The 17,660-nt window shown below is 35.1% G+C and overlaps 3 protein-coding genes across 12 annotated transcripts in view; 1 reads left to right on the forward strand and 2 right to left on the reverse strand.

Moving 5' to 3' along the window:
* Positions 1-25: 25 nt before the first annotated feature.
* Cnot4 (CCR4-NOT transcription complex subunit 4) lies at positions 26-10,801 on the reverse strand. 4 transcript variants are annotated; one of them, XM_011061049.2, is made up of 16 exons: positions 10,660-10,801; positions 8,651-8,743; positions 8,216-8,516; positions 7,763-7,904; positions 7,529-7,648; positions 7,152-7,417; positions 6,633-6,742; positions 5,875-6,534; positions 4,847-5,035; positions 4,068-4,408; positions 3,291-3,581; positions 2,548-2,812; positions 2,244-2,309; positions 1,916-2,163; positions 1,610-1,757; positions 26-1,508 (listed from the first exon to the last, which is right to left on the reverse strand). In XM_011061049.2, exons 3-16 carry the CDS (start codon positions 8,443-8,445, stop codon positions 1,501-1,503), a joined length of 3,084 nt encoding a protein of 1,027 aa, XP_011059351.1. In that variant the 5' UTR covers positions 8,446-8,516; positions 8,651-8,743; positions 10,660-10,801; the 3' UTR covers positions 26-1,500. The 4 variants fall into 4 exon arrangements, with proteins under 4 accessions (XP_011059351.1, XP_011059350.1, XP_087270341.1 ...); XM_011061048.2 differs by having other exon boundaries at positions 26-1,757; XM_087414215.1 differs by lacking the exon at positions 10,660-10,801 and adding an exon at positions 10,268-10,526 and having other exon boundaries at positions 26-1,757.
* A 2,020-nt stretch (positions 10,802-12,821) lies between these two features.
* LOC105148959 (hypothetical protein) lies at positions 12,822-15,884 on the reverse strand. The gene is made up of 4 exons (XM_011061047.2): positions 15,306-15,884; positions 15,038-15,151; positions 13,359-13,515; positions 12,822-13,261 (listed from the first exon to the last, which is right to left on the reverse strand). The coding sequence occupies exons 1-4, from the start codon at positions 15,633-15,635 to the stop codon at positions 13,068-13,070; spliced, it is 795 nt and encodes a 264-aa protein (XP_011059349.1). The 5' UTR covers positions 15,636-15,884; the 3' UTR covers positions 12,822-13,067.
* Positions 15,885-16,854: 970 nt separating this feature from the next.
* Positions 16,855-17,660, forward strand: part of Orc2 (origin recognition complex subunit 2) — a 74,266-nt gene continuing 73,460 nt past the window's right edge. For 3 of the 7 annotated variants that reach the window (XM_087414476.1, XM_087414478.1, XM_011061043.2), the window contains exon 1: positions 16,856-17,637. In XM_087414476.1, coding sequence (XP_087270602.1) covers positions 17,544-17,637 — 94 coding nt within the window. In that variant the 5' untranslated portion in view covers positions 16,856-17,543. Of the gene's footprint in view, positions 17,638-17,660 lie in introns of all 7 variants that reach the window. The other 4 variants (XM_087414480.1, XM_011061045.2, XM_087414479.1 and 1 more) reach the window with 4 other exon arrangements.

Genomic DNA, 17,660 nt, shown 5'->3' on the forward strand with positions numbered 1-17,660 from the left:
GATGAAGATAAGACTACCACAGGAATTTCATTGCGCATTATCGTATATTTCTCGATTATCTTACTGAATTAAATTTTATAATAATTATACTTTTATTATCTCATTCGTTCTCTTGTGTATGTGACGTTCTTTCGTTATTCGCCTTAAAATGGCAGAGATACTTTCGATAATCATCTGCCACAGGAATAACTCTCGTTCGACGTTAATTCGCGTCGTATGAACATCGCTCAGACGTTTCTCTCGCATCGTTTATCATACATCGTGTATTAATAATTCCCCTGTCTTTCTTTCCTTTTTCTCGCTTCGCATTCGTAAATAAAATACATTGTCGCGTTGTTAATGTTTTTCGAAACAGCCATCTTTGTAGTTTTCCTTAATCAATATTGATACATCGATGTGTCGCAAGATTAGAAATATCGCTCGGAAAGTTTTCTCGATTAGTACAGATAAATCCTTAATCCGTATGACTTGTGTGTTCAATCAATTTGATTCATAACTCAATATATTCGTTAAAATGATTATCTAAACTAAGGTAGGAGATCCTAATTCTTAGTCTTTCCTTTTTCTTCTTATAATAACGAGTCCGTGTCTTGTAGTGTGATGATGCATATCAATGACGCACTCGAAGAAAGTTAATGTGTTTGAAAGATAATAAAACTCCACGTTATTTTACTGTAGCGACAGTAAAATTATGTCATATTATATCTTGCTCAATGATAAAAGAATTCTAACTTTTTAAAATGATTGGATAAAATCAATTACATTTCAACGTGATAAAAGTAATATTATAAAATAGCAAAATATATATAAGACGATTTATAGTACCGTACTATTAGGTACATATACATATATAACAATTCATTTCAATATAACAATAGAGCATTTAAATATACGATAACAAAGCTTTTAATTTAAAACACATTTCTAACTATGACAGATGTAAAATTAAACAATACTTTAAAAAGTTTCATTACATTTGCATACTAATACTTTCCTGTTATATTTCTTTCAATCTCACAAAGCTTATAAACAGGACAATAATGTTCAATTTTAATATTTCGGAGAAAATAGCGTTTTAATTATAAAAATTCAAAAAAGGAAATGTACTTGCAAATATCGTAATCATTCTCTTTTGATTATTTTAATCATTTATCCGTTTAATATTTCATATCCTACATAACACTTCGCTTATAACGATAGTCAGACTTAAATATGATAAATTTTGCTATAATTCAGAAATGATAATATCATGAGGAAGATGTATTGAGACGTACAATCTTCACTTACATCGAGGAAACTCATATTTTATTCCGATATTTCATTCGAGTAAATACTCGCACAAATAAATGGAGATTTGAAATAAAACGTTAAGATAAAGAAGCGTTAGGAAAACGTACATTATCGACTGTCGCTTTTTTTTTGTTTTTCATTTGCTGGATTTGATCTTGCCACGTCCGGAAACATTATGACGCCTCGACTCGTTCGCCTCACGCATTAGACTTATAGGTCTGCAATATAGACGGCCTATATATCTCGATACCGCGCATTATAAAGTATTTTTCTTTTTCTTTTTATTAGTTTGCACGGAGTTTGATCGCGATCAACTTACTTTCGATTTCCGATCCTGCAGAGATGAGCTTGGTGTGCGGTTGTGCGGTCGTGTTCGGCTGCGGATTATTCAATTGTCCTGTAGTTGAAGGTGCAGCAAAACCAGGAGGTGGTTGCATCGCCCAATGCTGAGTAGGTGCGTTCTGTTCCTGAACATAATATAAACATAACTTGTTACATTTGCATGCATCGTCAATGTAATTTATGACACTTCATATAGAATGAATTAAATAAGATTCATGTTTTTACATATTTATGATAAATAATAAAGTACAAATTGACAAAGATACAAAAAATTGTATCGTACCTGTTGCGTGTTATGAGTTACAACATGAGAAGGATGAATGTGAGAAAACTGCCAAGCGCTGGTAGTTTGGAATGGAAGAGGTCTAGATGATGTGACTATAGCCGGATCAATCGAAGTCCAATCTGCGATAGGTCCGAAATTGTTCCATCCTTTCTGATGTAACGCTTGATGGTGAAACTGTTGCTGTTGATTATTAATTTCGCACCAATCTTTCAGGGTATAAACGTCGCCCGTGCACTTGCCGATGTCTGTACAGGAAATTATCAGATATTATAATCTATATATTAAAAATATCTCAGTATAGAAGATTAATAGGTAGAATTATTACTTTGCGTGTTGAGAAGCGGGCTTCCATTTGGAAGGTAAGCACTCTGTGGTTGAGGTGGCTGCGCTCCTGCAAACATAACGTACATTGGACGATTAACAGATCGCAAGTGGCAACATCCCATTTAAATATCTACATGTTCGTGTGATTTTTTTGGTCAGACAGATCTTTTTACTTGTCTATAGAAATCCGCGAATCAATAATTTATTTTTGTCTACGGCTACGACAGATTATCGTATACGTATGTAAATTTCACGCACTGTGCACTATGATTCCTGGTGCCTGGAAAAATTGGAGGAACACTAACCAGAGAGGGCACTATTCGTTGGTGCTGGTCGCGGTATACCGAGACCGAATGAGTTCATATGATTTGGCGTAGAACCAGGAAAACCAGGTGGCGGGAGTCGACTGCGTTGTCCTAAAGTGGTAGCCGTTACAGTACCCTGTGCAGGGCTCTGCGCGCCGCTTGGTAACAAATTTTGCGGAAGACGGGACAAGAGGGAATGCGATTGAAGCACCTGTAGATTTTGCAAGTGCTGGGCTTGTTGCTGCAAATGTGCTATATGAGCAACCTGAAAGAGTATTTGTTTCTTAAAATTTATTGGTCTATATTTGCACTTCCTTTTTATCGATAAATGCGCGTATTTATCGATAAAAATAATATATAAATATCATTTAATTTGAATATATTTTGCATCAATATTTTGCATTATTATAAATTATATAGAGCTTTTCTGAAATGTACCACCAAATTTCATTACAAATTAAAATTAAAATTAATATTAATCTTTTATGACGCGCATTGTTGTAAAAAATAGGTCTGAACAATTTTCTTATCAATGATAATATTTTTCATGAGTCACCTCTATTCTCTGATATGACTCCCCTTCACAGTTTTACTATAGCGAATTTCGAAACACAAAAAGTAAAAAAATAAAAAAATTTTTTTAAATGAGAAAAAATGGCACATGTAAACAATAACGTACACGTTACTGAAAATTATATTAAACATATTAATAAAAAGTAAAAGAATCCGATAAGAATATTTACTTGTGGAAAGTGTTGTTGATTAAGGCTAGCGAGAGTTTGTTGATGCTGCACCCTAGTTTGCTCTTCTCGTTCTCTTTGCTGTTGTTGCTGGAACATCTTCTGTTGCTGCACTTGCATTTCATCTTCTGCTAAAAGTTCTGCTAATGCTTTCTGCGTTTCGTGGAAAGGATCAAAACCTAAATCGTCGTCTGCTTTCACTTCCGAGCCTGCGTCACAATGATTCCGAACTTCTTCCATTGTAGCGTGGCCGTTCTGTTTTATGTACTCACAATTTTCTTGAGTTTGCTGCGCCTTAGAAATTTGATTTTTAACATTATAAATTATTTTTCTTCAATAAAAATGTTTACATATTTTTATATTCCTTCATTTCAAAAGTAACAACAAAAAAACATGATTTTCGAGGATTATTATTATAATGAAATTAAATAAAAATAATTTGACAAAATTAATTAAGTAAGAAAAATTTGGAAAACTAATAAGAAATTTGATAAACATCACTATTAATCATCACAAATAAATTAATTTCGAATTGTTAAAATGACAGTGTTTTTTAATGGTGATAACAAACAAAAATGATATTTTACTATATTAAGAATATTTTCTTTTCGCCGATATTATTTGATTAGTCAATAATTTTCTGTCAGTTTTAAAAATAATTTTTTTTCTTCACTGAAAAAGTTAATTTTTTTGTCGTATCACTTTTGAAATAAGAGAATATGCTTAATGAACATGTTATATTTTAGACACATAACCCGAAAATTTTATTATTCCGCTTACCTGTATATTAAGCCTTTGTTGTAATGAATTTTGTTGATAATCTGCCATAAACTTAGATGCGGATGAATTTACAAGTAAGTTAGATGTAAAGGTACTAGATGGTTCTGTGAGTGCAACGGTGTAAGGTGCATTTATATAAACCTCTTCATCTGCAAAACCTTCGGAATTGAATGGTACTCTCGACGTATCAGTTGAACTGGATTTTACTATAATGTGATTCGTTCGAGATGATTCAGGCTGAAAGCCAAAAGCAGCTTGCCAATCTTCGCTAGAATGAACTGTCGGTAAGGAATCGGGTATCGTAGCCACTCCCGTGCTCGTCCAATCTAAATTTGTGTTTGCTGTAAACCGAAGAAAAATTCATTAATAATGTTTTTACTAATTATAATAACATATATAAATAAATAAATGCAGAATAAAAATGTCTAGACAAAAATTTTAAAACTTTTTAATAATTCTATTTTTTTTAAGTAAAATATAATTTTTAGAATGTACTTGGAGATCGAGACACTGAAGATTTGTAAAAATATAGTATTATATTTTCATTGAAGATAGCTCAAAGAGGAGCAGAAACGTTTAAATTGGTACATATTTTTAAATAAAAATATTCTTTTGGTGTCTTACTAATTGCCCTTGACTTTCATTTGTTCTGTATACTTGATTTTGAATGTCAAGAGTCTTTAGATTAATACATTGTTTGAAATATCTTGTTTGGAATTTTCATCTAAAAAAAAAGCTAACAACAATATTGTGTAGAACAATATAGAGCTTATACATGCCTGCGAGGGAATTTGGTGGTATCGAGGTTGTAGTTGGTATTTTCTGGAAAGTATTTGAACTGAAAAAACTGTTATTGTCCGCCTGAAAGATCGACCGATGGTTGAGTTGCATTTGAGATCCATTGTGTAGTCCTGGTGGTGGTAGTTGATTGGCACCTTGTGATGAATTTGTGCTAGCTGGAGACGAACCTACAGATGATACGCAAAATTCTCTATACTACACGACGCGGTTAAAATTGTTTCTATACTCTTACAATGCCAGAATAAACAGCTTTTCAATCTATTTCTTTTCTCAAGAAATATTTACGCACACGTAATGTAAAAATTGAATAACTTATTACAATTCAATAGTAATAAGAATCTATTTTTAGATGTAAAAGTATCCAAATCAAAATAGCGTACTCAAATAAAAATGGTTTGGAAAAACATCACATATGTTTCAATCATTGAATTTGTCAGACAAACAATGCTCACACCAACATTTTTCTCATAGAAATCTATAAGAAATATATAACATTTAAATGTACACAAAAACAAAAAAAAATTATTACTAAATTTTTTCCAAGAATCTCTTTATTTTGGCATATATCAGTGTAATTCAATGTATGTATTCTACAGTATGATTAACATTATGACATTACAGTTATTTAATTTAGATTTGTACATTAGCATATGATGAACACAATCTATCCTGATTTCAAATGACAAATTTATAATCATGTTGTAAATATATGTATTAAACATGTGTAATATGTATATTAAAATGAAATTTATTCAAGTAATTCATTTTCTGCAAATATATAAAATAAAAAATAATAATCTTGATAATGGCGAATTACATTTCAAAAATAATATAAATGTGTATCAATGAAATAAATGTAGAGTTTCGTAAGCACAAATTAAATCGATCAAAGAAATTTCACAACACGTTCTCGTTTATAAATTTTACATATTGTAAATATCGTAAAATTCTATTATCATAAAATAAAAGGATATAAAAATAAAAGCGATCAGGGTAAAGAACTCACCCAAAAGAACAGCACCACTATTTTCCTCGCTCGATTCAGCTAAGTGCTCGGCTTGGTGATTAATATTCGAATCTTCCGTGCTCGAGATCGTACTCGCTGGCGTGCTACCTTCGCGCTGTTGGTCCGTTTCACTATCCGAATGCCGACGTTCCCCGTTTTGAAATGCACCATTTACATTAACTTCGTGAGGCTGTAATTGAACTAATTTTGATGTTTTGTTGCTAATTTGTTGTGACTGTGGCTGCTGTTGTTGCTGCTGTTCCATTTTACACTTGTTACCCAATTTTTGCAACATTTCACTGTTCGTATCAGCGGAAAAGTTTCTAACGTCCTTTTGTCCGGTAATTTGCGACTGTGAACTGTTTTGCGTGTTGATTGAGCTTGATTCAGATCGCGATGTCGTACGAGTACCGTGCTTCTCTTTATTTTGACTATTTTTATGTTTGTTCCGAGCTGCCTGTGCTTTACTTTCGCTATTACTTTTACCCCGCCGCACACCCACACCACTTTCATCCTTATTGTTGTTGTTTTGTTGATGCATAGACACCCCGGAGGACATATGACTTTGTTGAGCTACCGTGCCGTTTCCGCTTGTTATATTACTGTGCTGTGAAGTTGTTTGCGTAGGTGGTGATATTTCTTTACAACTGCTTTGTGTATCTGAAAGCAAAATGTTAATACATTAATATTTAAAATCCTTATAAAAAATTTAATTTCAATAATGTATCTTACCATGCACAATATTTAGATTTACTCACTATTTGTCTGTCCTGGCTGCAACGATGGCCATGCCTCCTTAGTTTGCGAATTTACAGTTCCACTTTCTCTAACAATACTGCCCGTTACAGGTGGTGATGGTGTCGGTTTCCTGTGCAAACGGAGTTAAAACTAGATATGACTTAATGTCATTTTTATATGACTACCTAACTTTTTGGTCTTCATTATGATTTTAAATCTTGCATCAACATTTATTATTTATATGTTTGTTTAAATTATTTATATATTGGCTATTGAAAATTTAATATTTCTCATTTATTGATAGTCGAATAAAAATGCATTTATTTGATTTTAACGTCTTGCTTATTTCCTTGGACAATTTTTTTTAATAGGTCTGTTTTTTTAACTAAAGTTCTTGCACGACGTTGGAGAGAAAAAAAGAAAAGATGAACCGTATAAGAAATTCAACTAGACAGAACAGAGCTTATTAATAATTAAAATTGGATTTACGTGCATAACAATTCCGAGGAATTATTTTTACAATAAAATAGATTTTGTACCGTTGAATTGAAGACGCGTGGGCATGTAACGATTGCACAAGCTTGCGCTCGTATTCCTGATGTTTTCCTTGGTGCATCTCTTCCTTCGTAAATGATGCCTCCTGGTCCCCAAGATCGTGCAGGTACATGCAATCTGGCTTCGGACAGGCTTGGTTACGCATAAAATGCGAACAATACTTTGTCGTTCCTAATGATGTTTTTATTGTCCGTCCGTCCACAACAATGTTATTCACAGCCTCTATAGCACGTAGCGCATCCTCTTGACGCTATTACAACACGAAGAACACTATTGCTTACAACACACTTATTACTTTTGTTTATCATCTTATTAGCAAACAAGAAAACGAAATTTTATCGAAAACCATAAATCGACTCACTTGATAAGTAACATAAGCCGAAGCACTGGGGCCTTGAGACCCTGCATAGGAAGTACTCTGGTTAATTACGACTTTGTGTATCTTCCCAAATTTTCCAAAATATTCGTGTTTCTTTAAAACCTAAAGCATGCGAAATATTACCTATCGTGATCTTTTTTTTTTTTAAATACGGTATTTGCCGAACTCTTGGCGTTATCGATCACTTATAGAACACTCGTTATTGACCATACTCACATCAGCATCTGCCAGCCGCATTGGTAATCCTACTACAAACACTAAATTTTTTTGTACTACTCTCACATTTGCTAGATGTTTCCGATTTTCTGTAACTCTCTGCTTCCGTTGTTGATCCTTCAACCTCTTCTCAGCTTTTAATCTAGAAAGAGCAAAGAATAGATTATTTCTTTCAATAATATACAGAATCTCAGCTGTAAGTATCCTCACAAATTAATATAAATATGTCAATTCTATATTTAACGAAAAATATATTAAAAAAACAATTATTTAAAAAATATTCATTATTATATCTATATCAATTTTACTCTACTGTGACTTTTTACTACTTTTTCCAAGAAAATACAATTGAGGGTGCTTTATACTTGTGACCGAGGCTATGTATTTTTATAGCGCAATTATATATTAACAAATATTATTAATTAGGATAACTAAAAGCAGATTCGTAAATACCTTGCTATTTCTTCCTTGGTAAGGGGTTTAAAGTCAGCCGGATTTTCAGAATAGGCCTTTCGACACGCGGGACACAGGCCGTTCTCATCGGTACGAATTCTGTGCCAACAAAAACGGCATATCTGATATCCGCAGGTGCATGGGAAGAAATTCAGATCGTCCACCTCCAATGGCTCCATACACAGAGGGCACTCCACCGCATCCTCGCCGCTTTGATTCAATACTGACATCTTCGATTACGCTAATCTCGTGAATGTCACAAGACGAGCAAAATCACGAATATTTATCTAAGTGCCAAAGTCTGTAAATAAAACACGACGCCAGTCGCAAGATCAGTCGAGATAGCCTGGCTCGTTCTTCCCTTTGTCTATCCGACACCAGATTTTTCGAATTTTATGTCGCAAAAATCCAAAATGCCACCTTAACTTCACTTACATGCAAAGTCCCGTCACCTATCGCTGGCTGATGAGTATAATTGACAGTGCTCGCAGACTTCACCTTAACACGTCGCTAAACTTTTATCCTGATCTGAAACAGATGGGCGCAGCAAACCGTTAATCATCCGCGCTCTCTCGGGGGGAAGGGGAATCCGGATTTCACGTCCGCGCTCGCGAGAGGACACAGTTTCTATCCCATCGTCGTCCGAACATTTTTCCGCGCGACAGTTCTCGCCGACGGGACGGTAATAACGTGAAACGTGGACACGCGCGCGCAAACGGCTTTTACACGACGCAGAAGACGCAGAAAACGTTCGTCTGTCCTCAGCTGCACTCCCACGCGCTTTTCCCGTCCTGTTATCAGATCGAAACAGGTGCGAGACGGGCGCGCAAGGTGTAGACGAGGGGTAAAGACGGAGAGAGAGAGAGAGAGAGAGAGAGAGAGAGAGAGAGAAAAAGAGCGAAGATGGAGCGGACCGAAAGGGCGACGACAGGTCACGAACTCCGCGAGTTCCGTTTTGACAGGAGCTGTCAGATCTGCGCGAGAAAAAGGGGGGAGGCGGCGAAGGGGGAGGGGAGGGAGAAGGAGAACGAATGGCGAGAGAGGTGCAGTGAACAAAGGAGACGTGCATACCGGAATTCTCGCGCGATTACGCACGAGGGATCGCACGACGCCCTACGCACGAGGGTCGACGACGTCCTCTCACCGTGACGTCGAGGTCGTCGACGACCGATGAGTGGGGGGGAAGAGGTGAGGGGGAGGAAGAGAAGATTCGGCAGAAAAATCCTGTGCACCGTTCTACAAAGAGAGGGACACCGTTTTCTACTTTTTTTTCTTCTCTCACTCTCTTGTGCGCGACTCAGTATGTTTGTCACGCGTCCCTCCATCTCCCTTCTTCGTCGCGCGACGAAAAACGCGAACCGTATCAGAGGGCGACGAAGTTCAGGCGAAACAGCTGTTGATTGGCGTCCGCGAGAGAGAAGCCCCGGCGGAGAGCGAGAGAGAGTTTCACTGGCTACGCCATAATAACAGAGACCCACGCGAAAATCCTATCTACGGTTAGTGGCCGGCGGTGGTGGAGCATGACACGTAAATTCCACCTCTCGTTCTTGCCAATCTCGCCTCCTAGGCCACGAGTACGCAAGGACGACGATTTATGTTTCGCGAGTTTCGCGACAGCCAAGTTTTCGAGGGGGGAAAATCGCCAACGAGTGGGCGAGAGAAAGAAACATTTTCATGCGATACAGAATGGGGGGGAGAGGGGGAGGGGACAATCGGAGGAACGCGAGAAGGGTCACAGGGAGGGATAGATGGATGGGAGGACAAACGGTGTCGACGAGGTGGACGAAGGAGAGAGAGAGAGAGAGAGAGAGAGAGAGAGAGAGAGAGATAGACTACCATTATGTTACTATCGAATCACATCGTCGAGAAAGGAAGACTTCCTCATCTCGATCATTGATCTCAATCTTTTCTTTCGTCGATCTCGATCTTGCCGTTTCTCTCGCTCGTGCGTTTTTCTCTTTTTTTCTCTCTCTCACTTCCTCGACACATCTTTTTCCTGACTAGGGCACGAGGCTCCCGCAGGAGACGATCGCGACTGCGAGATCGACCTACCCGCGGCGACGCGCCTCGAGCTTCTCATTTATGTAAACGCAACGAGCGATCGCGCGTATCAGAGGCGCACAAGCGACGGCGATGATAACGATGACGACGGCGACGAGGATGGCGTTCATCGTAGCATCGCGAACGTCACACGAGATTCCGCGATCCATCCGCCAGAGGGGTTGCTGGCCTGAAAAGCCACGAGCACACATACCCCCTGATTCACTTTAACCTTAATCGCGAGGCCAAACCAAATCATGCTTTAACGAAACTAAACGTCGATTCGCTGCGGATATCTCCGCGTCGAATTTGGTTCAAGTTCTTTCGCACGTTGACGGCCTGCCCTACCCGTAAACGTGCGTCGGCGACAAGTATATCTTTCACACGGTCCTTTATTTACTTACATTAACTCACGACTTTTCCGCTAACAAATCTCTCTCTCTACTGGGAAATTTTTCTCTAGTGTTCCACTCTGGCCCCGGGATTCGCGGTTGGTGTTTGGCTGCGATTGCGCACAACCCGGATGTCGCGCGCGCCGCCGCGGCCTTTTCACTTAATGCCTACTGCACACTGAACGCGATGAGCAATAAGCGACATCCTCAATGAAAGCTCGGGGGGGGGGGGGGGTCGATTCTGTATTTTCAAACAAAGTGAAAATTACAAAAGTGAGCAAATTTACTAGGTGTTGACCAATGAAATTATCAGTGTTCTAGTAAATTCGCTCACTTTTGTAATTTTCACTTCGTTTCAAGATACAGAATCGATTCCCTGCTTTTACTCACGTGACGATGCAAAGCAGAGTTCTCATTGGATATCACCCGTCGCCTATCGTCTATCGCAGTTCAGTATGCATTTTATAGCTCCGTCACACCAGCGCGATTCGCGACGCGCGAAATCCAATCAGCGTACGGCTCTTCTGGAAAAGCAGTACATTGATTGGATATCGCGCTACTAGTGATAGACAATACTGTATTGATATCCTCTATATCGAATAATTTAGTGCTGATAAGCAGTAATTTATACTAACAATTCGCCGTTTAACATTTCCATATATTGATACAAACCATAGACGTAATAAGAATTCATAATCAGATCTTATTTTAAGACCATCTTGATCAATGTCTTAAGTCGCTAATGCGGCCTTCTGATTGGTTCATGACATCTTAAGACTGTACTTTAAGACGGTCTAAATATAAGATCTAAGATTATAAATACCAGCCTATGTTTATAATTCTTATTATGACTATGGCTGAGTTCAGCAGAGAAAACAGCTTTGTAACTGTAAAACTGTTTCTTGAATGATGATTGGTTTATACATTTAGATCCAATGAGGAACTAAGGGCAAGACCAATCATATTAAAGAATTTTACAACAGTTGCAAAGCTGCTTTTTCTGCTGAATGCAGGCTATGATACAATATAAGCCAGCTCTGATACCATATTAGAGAAGATAAAAGATGTTAATTTAAAACTTTTTTTTTTCGTTCTCGGTATAAATTCTACATAGACACATATTAATGTGTATACGTCAATCTTGGAAAAGAATTTTTAAATGTGTAGAAGAGGAAAAAGTAATTGTTATATAAAAATTATTGCGTTTAGTCCGTAATACAGACAATTTAAGAATGATTTCAGCGATTTATTTCGGGGCATAGAAAAAAAAGTGCATAGTGCTGTGTAATTGGTTTCTTGATTTCTTCTTGAGAGCGATAATGCATATAAAAACTAGGATATAAAGTATAAAGAATTTTTTAACCAATCAAAGCAAAATTCACTAAACTTGAGATTGATTTTCTTTCTTCTGATTGGTTAAATTCCAGTCCAAATCTCAATCGCGATTTCATTTACGTGTATTAATTAGTAACTTTCTATTAAATCGTTTTAATTTCAGCAATGTATCTAAAGAATAATATACTAAAGTGGTATAATATGCATAAAAATGATCAATTTAATACACATATCATGTATATGTTTACCGCCGAAATTGAAATAATTCAATAGAAAGTTACTAGTAAGTATCACCATCAAGTGCATGATGTAAACTAGACCATGTGGCTTTCGGGGCTCCGCACAATAACAGGAAACAGAGTATAAGAATTTCAACCTATCAGGAACTATGTATTCCATAATATAATTTCTTCACAATACATGATAGGTTGAAATTCTTATTCTTTGTTCTTTTTATTGTGTGGAACCCCTTCGTCTTTGATTTGTATTGTGTTCTTTTACCAGCTCGTTTTCTAAATTTCCACCAATTTCCCATCTCGCAGCTAAGTCTGTACCAAATTGATGTAGTCAATGGATATAAGCTCGAATTTCCATGATAATCCATCGTTCGAAACAGCAGTTGCAACTTAAAAATTAGTTCTATTGTATTATTGCAAATAATTAAGACTATAACATCTGTAGTCCCTGTAAATTTTTTTGCAATATAAAAATATTATAATTACTTATATCTGGATATAAAAATAAATACTAAAACTGAATAGGGTGTATCCCAAACTTTTTGACATTTCGCTTATGAACAGGTAGACTTAACGATCATAACAGTACAAAATAAACTCATATTATTACACACATGCATTATATATATTTTTACAATAATTACAATATATAAAATATTATCCTTATCATTCAAGTATGTTGAACAATGAACTTAAAAAAATTATGTACTCTCATAATCATTATAATGTGTGACAAGGTAAACATCTTTACAGATTGTTTTAAAAAATGGTTTGTACCAAATTATTATATCTATTTTACAAAGTCATTTAAATTAAATCAAATTAAATCAAATTAAATTTAAATTATATTTAATTTCTAGTTTTGACTGAGTTACGTTTCTTTGAGCTCTTTTCATGTTTGTGAATAACGCCAAACAATGGATGCCTTGTTCTTAAATTATCAGGGAATTGTACGCCAGAGCTCTCGGTAGGTACCGGCTTTACTTCTGGCGCTTCAGACAATTTTCTTCTTACTGACAAGAAACCAGCTGGCTTGATATTTACTATGCAGGAAATATCAGCATTAATATAAAAGGGAATAATATAACAAAAAAAACATGCAAAACTTCTCTTTTGATTTCATAATAAAAATTTGTTTACCAGTTTTGTACTGTGGAGCATCCTTCTTGGAATGAAGAACACATGTGACATTGTGATTTGTGTTATGAGTGACTATACAATATCGTTCGTCTTTAATTTTGAACTTTGATTTGTTTTTGAAAACTATAGTCTGACCAAGAAGATCTTGTGGCTCTATCTATGTAACACAACATAACGGAAGATCATACCGTCAATGCCTTGAGATATTAAAAACAGGTTAGTATTCATTTTGCCAGTTCAATCTTCAAAATTGTCTTAAATACAATTTTGAAATACTATTCCAAGTTCCGAATTGATGTACGCTGGTGCAATAAATTAAAATGAGACAGGTAATTTGTTTCACTCTAATTTATTGTACGAGATCAGAACTAGTTCAATTCTTTGAAAAGAACAGATCTACAGTAAGCTTTTAATTTTTTGCTCTAAGCTTTAAGCTGATCTTAATTTGCTATAAGCTAAATTTGCTCTAAACTTTATAGTTGAAATCTAACCAGTTTGTTTTTAAAACTTCTATTCAGATAACCATAAAGAAAATTATTTAATCGCATTTCTGTTATGCACATAAAATGCAATTGAATAATTTTCCTTATGTATACATTAATATGATTACACAAATTTGTTTGAATATACTTTTAGGGTGTTTTCTTTAATATTTGTAATACTCGTATGCATCATCTTATCCTTGTTTAATATTTGATGACAAGAAGATGAAATGATACTCACAAGTGTTGAATGTTAAATAGAACACAATGGAATATTAAAGAGTCTTATTACAAAAGACTTAAAACAGTGAAACATAAGCAGTAAGGAAATAAACATATTGAATTGGTTACTATTTATGTTATGGTCTTATCGACTCTACTGTGATTAATCAATTTGCTTACTGCTTCAGTTTTTTTGTATGCCATGGTCTTTAAGATAATATTGGAAACATTTTTTGCCAGAAAAGCCATAATTTAGAAGTTAGAACAAAAGGTTAAAGAAATCTGCACCTATTATAAATTGAGATATTAAAATTGTTCTCATTACTTAAGGTACTGACAAGATATTATTAAAGACTGTTAGCCCTTGACAAATTTTTGTCAATGGGATTCAGGAACAAGCAAAGAACAATAACATTACTGACAACTGATAAAAATTTACAATTATTAACATAAATATTTCGATAATTTATTATTAAATTAATGATTTTTTTTATTATATAAATACTGTATAAATAAGTACGCATACTTTTAATACTATATCTTACATATTGCCGAAAAATTACAATTTTTTTTCTAGTTATCATCTCTATTGATAATCAAATTAAAATGAAAACATTAAAATCATAGTTTTAAATAAAAATCAAATATTATTAAGTTATAAACATACATATAGTTTCATGTCTATGAAACTAAATCATGAAATTAGTATTATTATCAGTTTTTTACTTTTAGGCTGCACCAACTTCACTTTGACTTTAAACAAGACTTAAAACTCTCTCTGTCTCTCTTTTGCTTTAAAATAAGATAGAGAATTTTAATCCTTACTTAAAGTTAAAGTAACGTTGGTGTAACTGAGCCTTAATCACTTAAATTTTAACATGCAATCTTCTATCCGCTGAATGTCTTTAATAGTATCTCGTCAATGCTTAAGACAATTTTGAGATTAAACTAGTTCCTTCCATTGTCTAGACTTACTAATCTAGGAATGTCCATTATCCAGATTTCTTCACTGTCCGATACATCCTCCAAATTAAATGTAGAAGATACATTTTCCTCATTCAATGTCTCCTTTTCAACTATTTCTTTAAGCTGAAAGATAAATAGACAATAGCACAGACTTGTTCTTTCACAATTAAAATTATACTTAAATAGAAATTAATTATGTAGAAACAAATATATAGAAACTATAATTAAAATTAAAACAAGAAAAACAAAAATTTAAACGGAATAATGATTCACTTACAGTGTGCGGTCTGGGCAAAACTGAGGTGGATAATGACAATCCGTTAAATGTCACTTCGTTAGATCTGTTAGCGTCGTCGTTTGAAGTTTGCACAATCTCATCATCCGCCGCGCTTTTGTTAAGCGATTTGTTAGATTTTTTCAGAATGCTTTTGCGTGATTTAACAGGACTGCTACGCACTTTGGACAGCTGCTCTTCTGTCTTTATCGTGATAGATTTACGCTTATGATTTGAAGATGGCATATTTTCGACGTTTTCCATCAATACCATCGATTTATTCAATTGCGTGTTCAGTTCCGTTATCGAGTCTTCGTTAGCGGAGTCTGTCATTTTTATTAAATTGTCCTAAATTATGGTATAAACTATTCGACAAAATGGTTTCACCAAGCATAGTAACACGAGCACATTTGATACTTTTGATAGGTTATGTTTCATTACGTTCGTTCTCTTTCATCTCTGGCCTCCTATTCCTTTAGGGCGCGTTCACACTTCGATGGAACAGCAGAAAAACCTACTGAAGAGTGAAAATTGAAGTTTAATCAATCAAAACAAAAGAACCCAAAACTTCTTTGCTTCATTGGAATTTCAATTTTTAATCTTTAATCTCAATCTTTAATGCATAGTCTGATTCCGGCCTAAGCAGTGTAGTTGTAAGAATTGACCAATCAAGTCGAATGTGAGGAGAATATTTGACTGTAATTGGTCAATTTTTACAACTATGCTTTTTACAACCACTTACAACTACGTTTACGATTGTAAAATAGGCTAAAGGGAGCGTTTATATTGGCAGTAACAGTATGACGTAATCTGTAAGAATTGACTAATCACAGTCAAGTATTCTTCTCTTATTCGGCAGTAAGAAGGGAATACTCAAAGGTGATCGATTAATTTTTATAGTTTACGGCATACGATTACAGCCAATATAAACGCTCCCAAAGCGGAAAAGTAGTAGCCAATAAGAACTCGTGCTGGTAGTAAGTAGTACATAGAGGCTATGGTCAAATACTTGTATTCAGACTTTATATTTAAAGCTTCCTTAAATTTATTTTTAGATACTCAACGAATTATTTCATTGGTTATTGAGCATCTAAAGATAAATTTAAGGAAGCTTGGAGTACAAGGTCTGACTATGAATACGAATCGACTATGAATACGAATCGACTATGAATCGATCCCTAGTTCTGGGAATCGATTCTGTATCTTGAAATGAAGTGAAAATTATAAAAGTGAACGAATTTACTAGAATACTGATTATTTCATTGGTCAACATCTAGTAAATTTGCTCGCTTTTGTAATTTTCATTTTGTTTGAAGATACAGAATCGATCCCCTGATTGGCTGCTATTTTCCTGCCTTTCCATCAAGATGTACAATAAAACGCGCCCTTACGCTTTTAGGCTCATGTTCCAAGCAGCGAATTAGTGGATCGCCAATCACAGAATTATTCTCTTAGATCTGTTTGCAAATTTTGCTTTTCAAATAATCGATCCTCTGGTTATGTTCAGATTCCCATTTGAATGCCATTCAGGTATCACTCTAGCCTTGTTATTTAGTGAACGTTAAACAAACTGCGGAATGTGTCATTGAAACAACCAATCAGTGTTCTTCTGCGTTATTCCGAATGGCGCTAATTAATTGTTTCAATGACACATTCTCTATTCCGCAGCCCTTTTCCGCACTGTGTGATTTCAGCAGCTCTTAGAGCAGCTCGTAAAAGGGAACTTTCCAGCAAGAAACAAATTGATACAAGTCATTCTGTCCTTGTTCAATAATCAGTAAAAAATAAAGACGGAATAACTCTTGTCGATTTGTGCTGAAAAGTTCCTTTTATATATCTAGTGACTTTAGCCGATTTTGGCGGTAACAGGAAAAAAGCCGACATGGCTTCTCAGGTTTCTCTCTGCTAATAAGCCATAAAATTAGTACAATATTATCAGTTTTTTTTTTACTTTTAATCACTTCATTAACAAGAACGTGTATTTTCATAAGGATGTCGGGTCTTTAATATCTAATATCTCGATTCGTGGGACACACGTGGGTTTCGTGGGCGTCGTTTTTTTTGTTGCCAGATTAATGACTCATCTCATTTTTCATATATTCATTATCATTTCATATATTTTTTAACCAAATATTTACATTACTCTGTTATCTTAGTTTATTATAAAATAGGATTCGATTAGGAAATCTAGTACTACTGTTTAGGAAAAAGAAAGACGTACGACATAGAAAATTTTGAAAAATGGCTTCTGCCAGAAATGTGAGGAGATCTACGCGAATAAAACCTCATGTGAAGTACACAGAAGTCAGTGATGAGGAAACACCTGTTAGCAGTCGTAAGATTACATTAATATAAATT

Source organism: Acromyrmex echinatior, chromosome 16 (assembly GCF_024713525.1).
Source record: "Acromyrmex echinatior isolate Ae372 chromosome 16, ASM2471352v2, whole genome shotgun sequence".
Classification (NCBI taxonomy): Eukaryota; Metazoa; Arthropoda; class Insecta; order Hymenoptera; family Formicidae; genus Acromyrmex; species Acromyrmex echinatior.

Bases quoted from the DNA above. Each gene is read 5' to 3' on its own strand.
- Cnot4 (XM_011061048.2), bottom strand. From the start codon at position 8,445: ATGTCAGTATTGAATCAAAGCGGCGAGGATGCGGTGGAGTGCCCTCTG. The intron at 6,535-6,632 runs GTGAGTAAATCT...TTTTGCTTTCAG, and splicing joins GCAGCCAGGACAGACAAATA to ATACACAAAGCAGTTGTAAA. The intron at 2,310-2,547 runs GTTAGTGTTCCT...TTATGTTTGCAG, and splicing joins AACGAATAGTGCCCTCTCTG to GAGCGCAGCCACCTCAACCA.
- LOC105148959 (XM_011061047.2), bottom strand. From the start codon at position 15,635: ATGACAGACTCCGCTAACGAAGACTCGATAACGGAACTGAACACGCAA. The intron at 13,516-15,037 runs GTAAGTCTAGAC...TGTGTTACATAG, and splicing joins TAATGGACATTCCTAGATTA to ATAGAGCCACAAGATCTTCT. The intron at 13,262-13,358 runs GTAAACAAATTT...TTTCCTGCATAG, and splicing joins TGCTCCACAGTACAAAACTG to TAAATATCAAGCCAGCTGGT.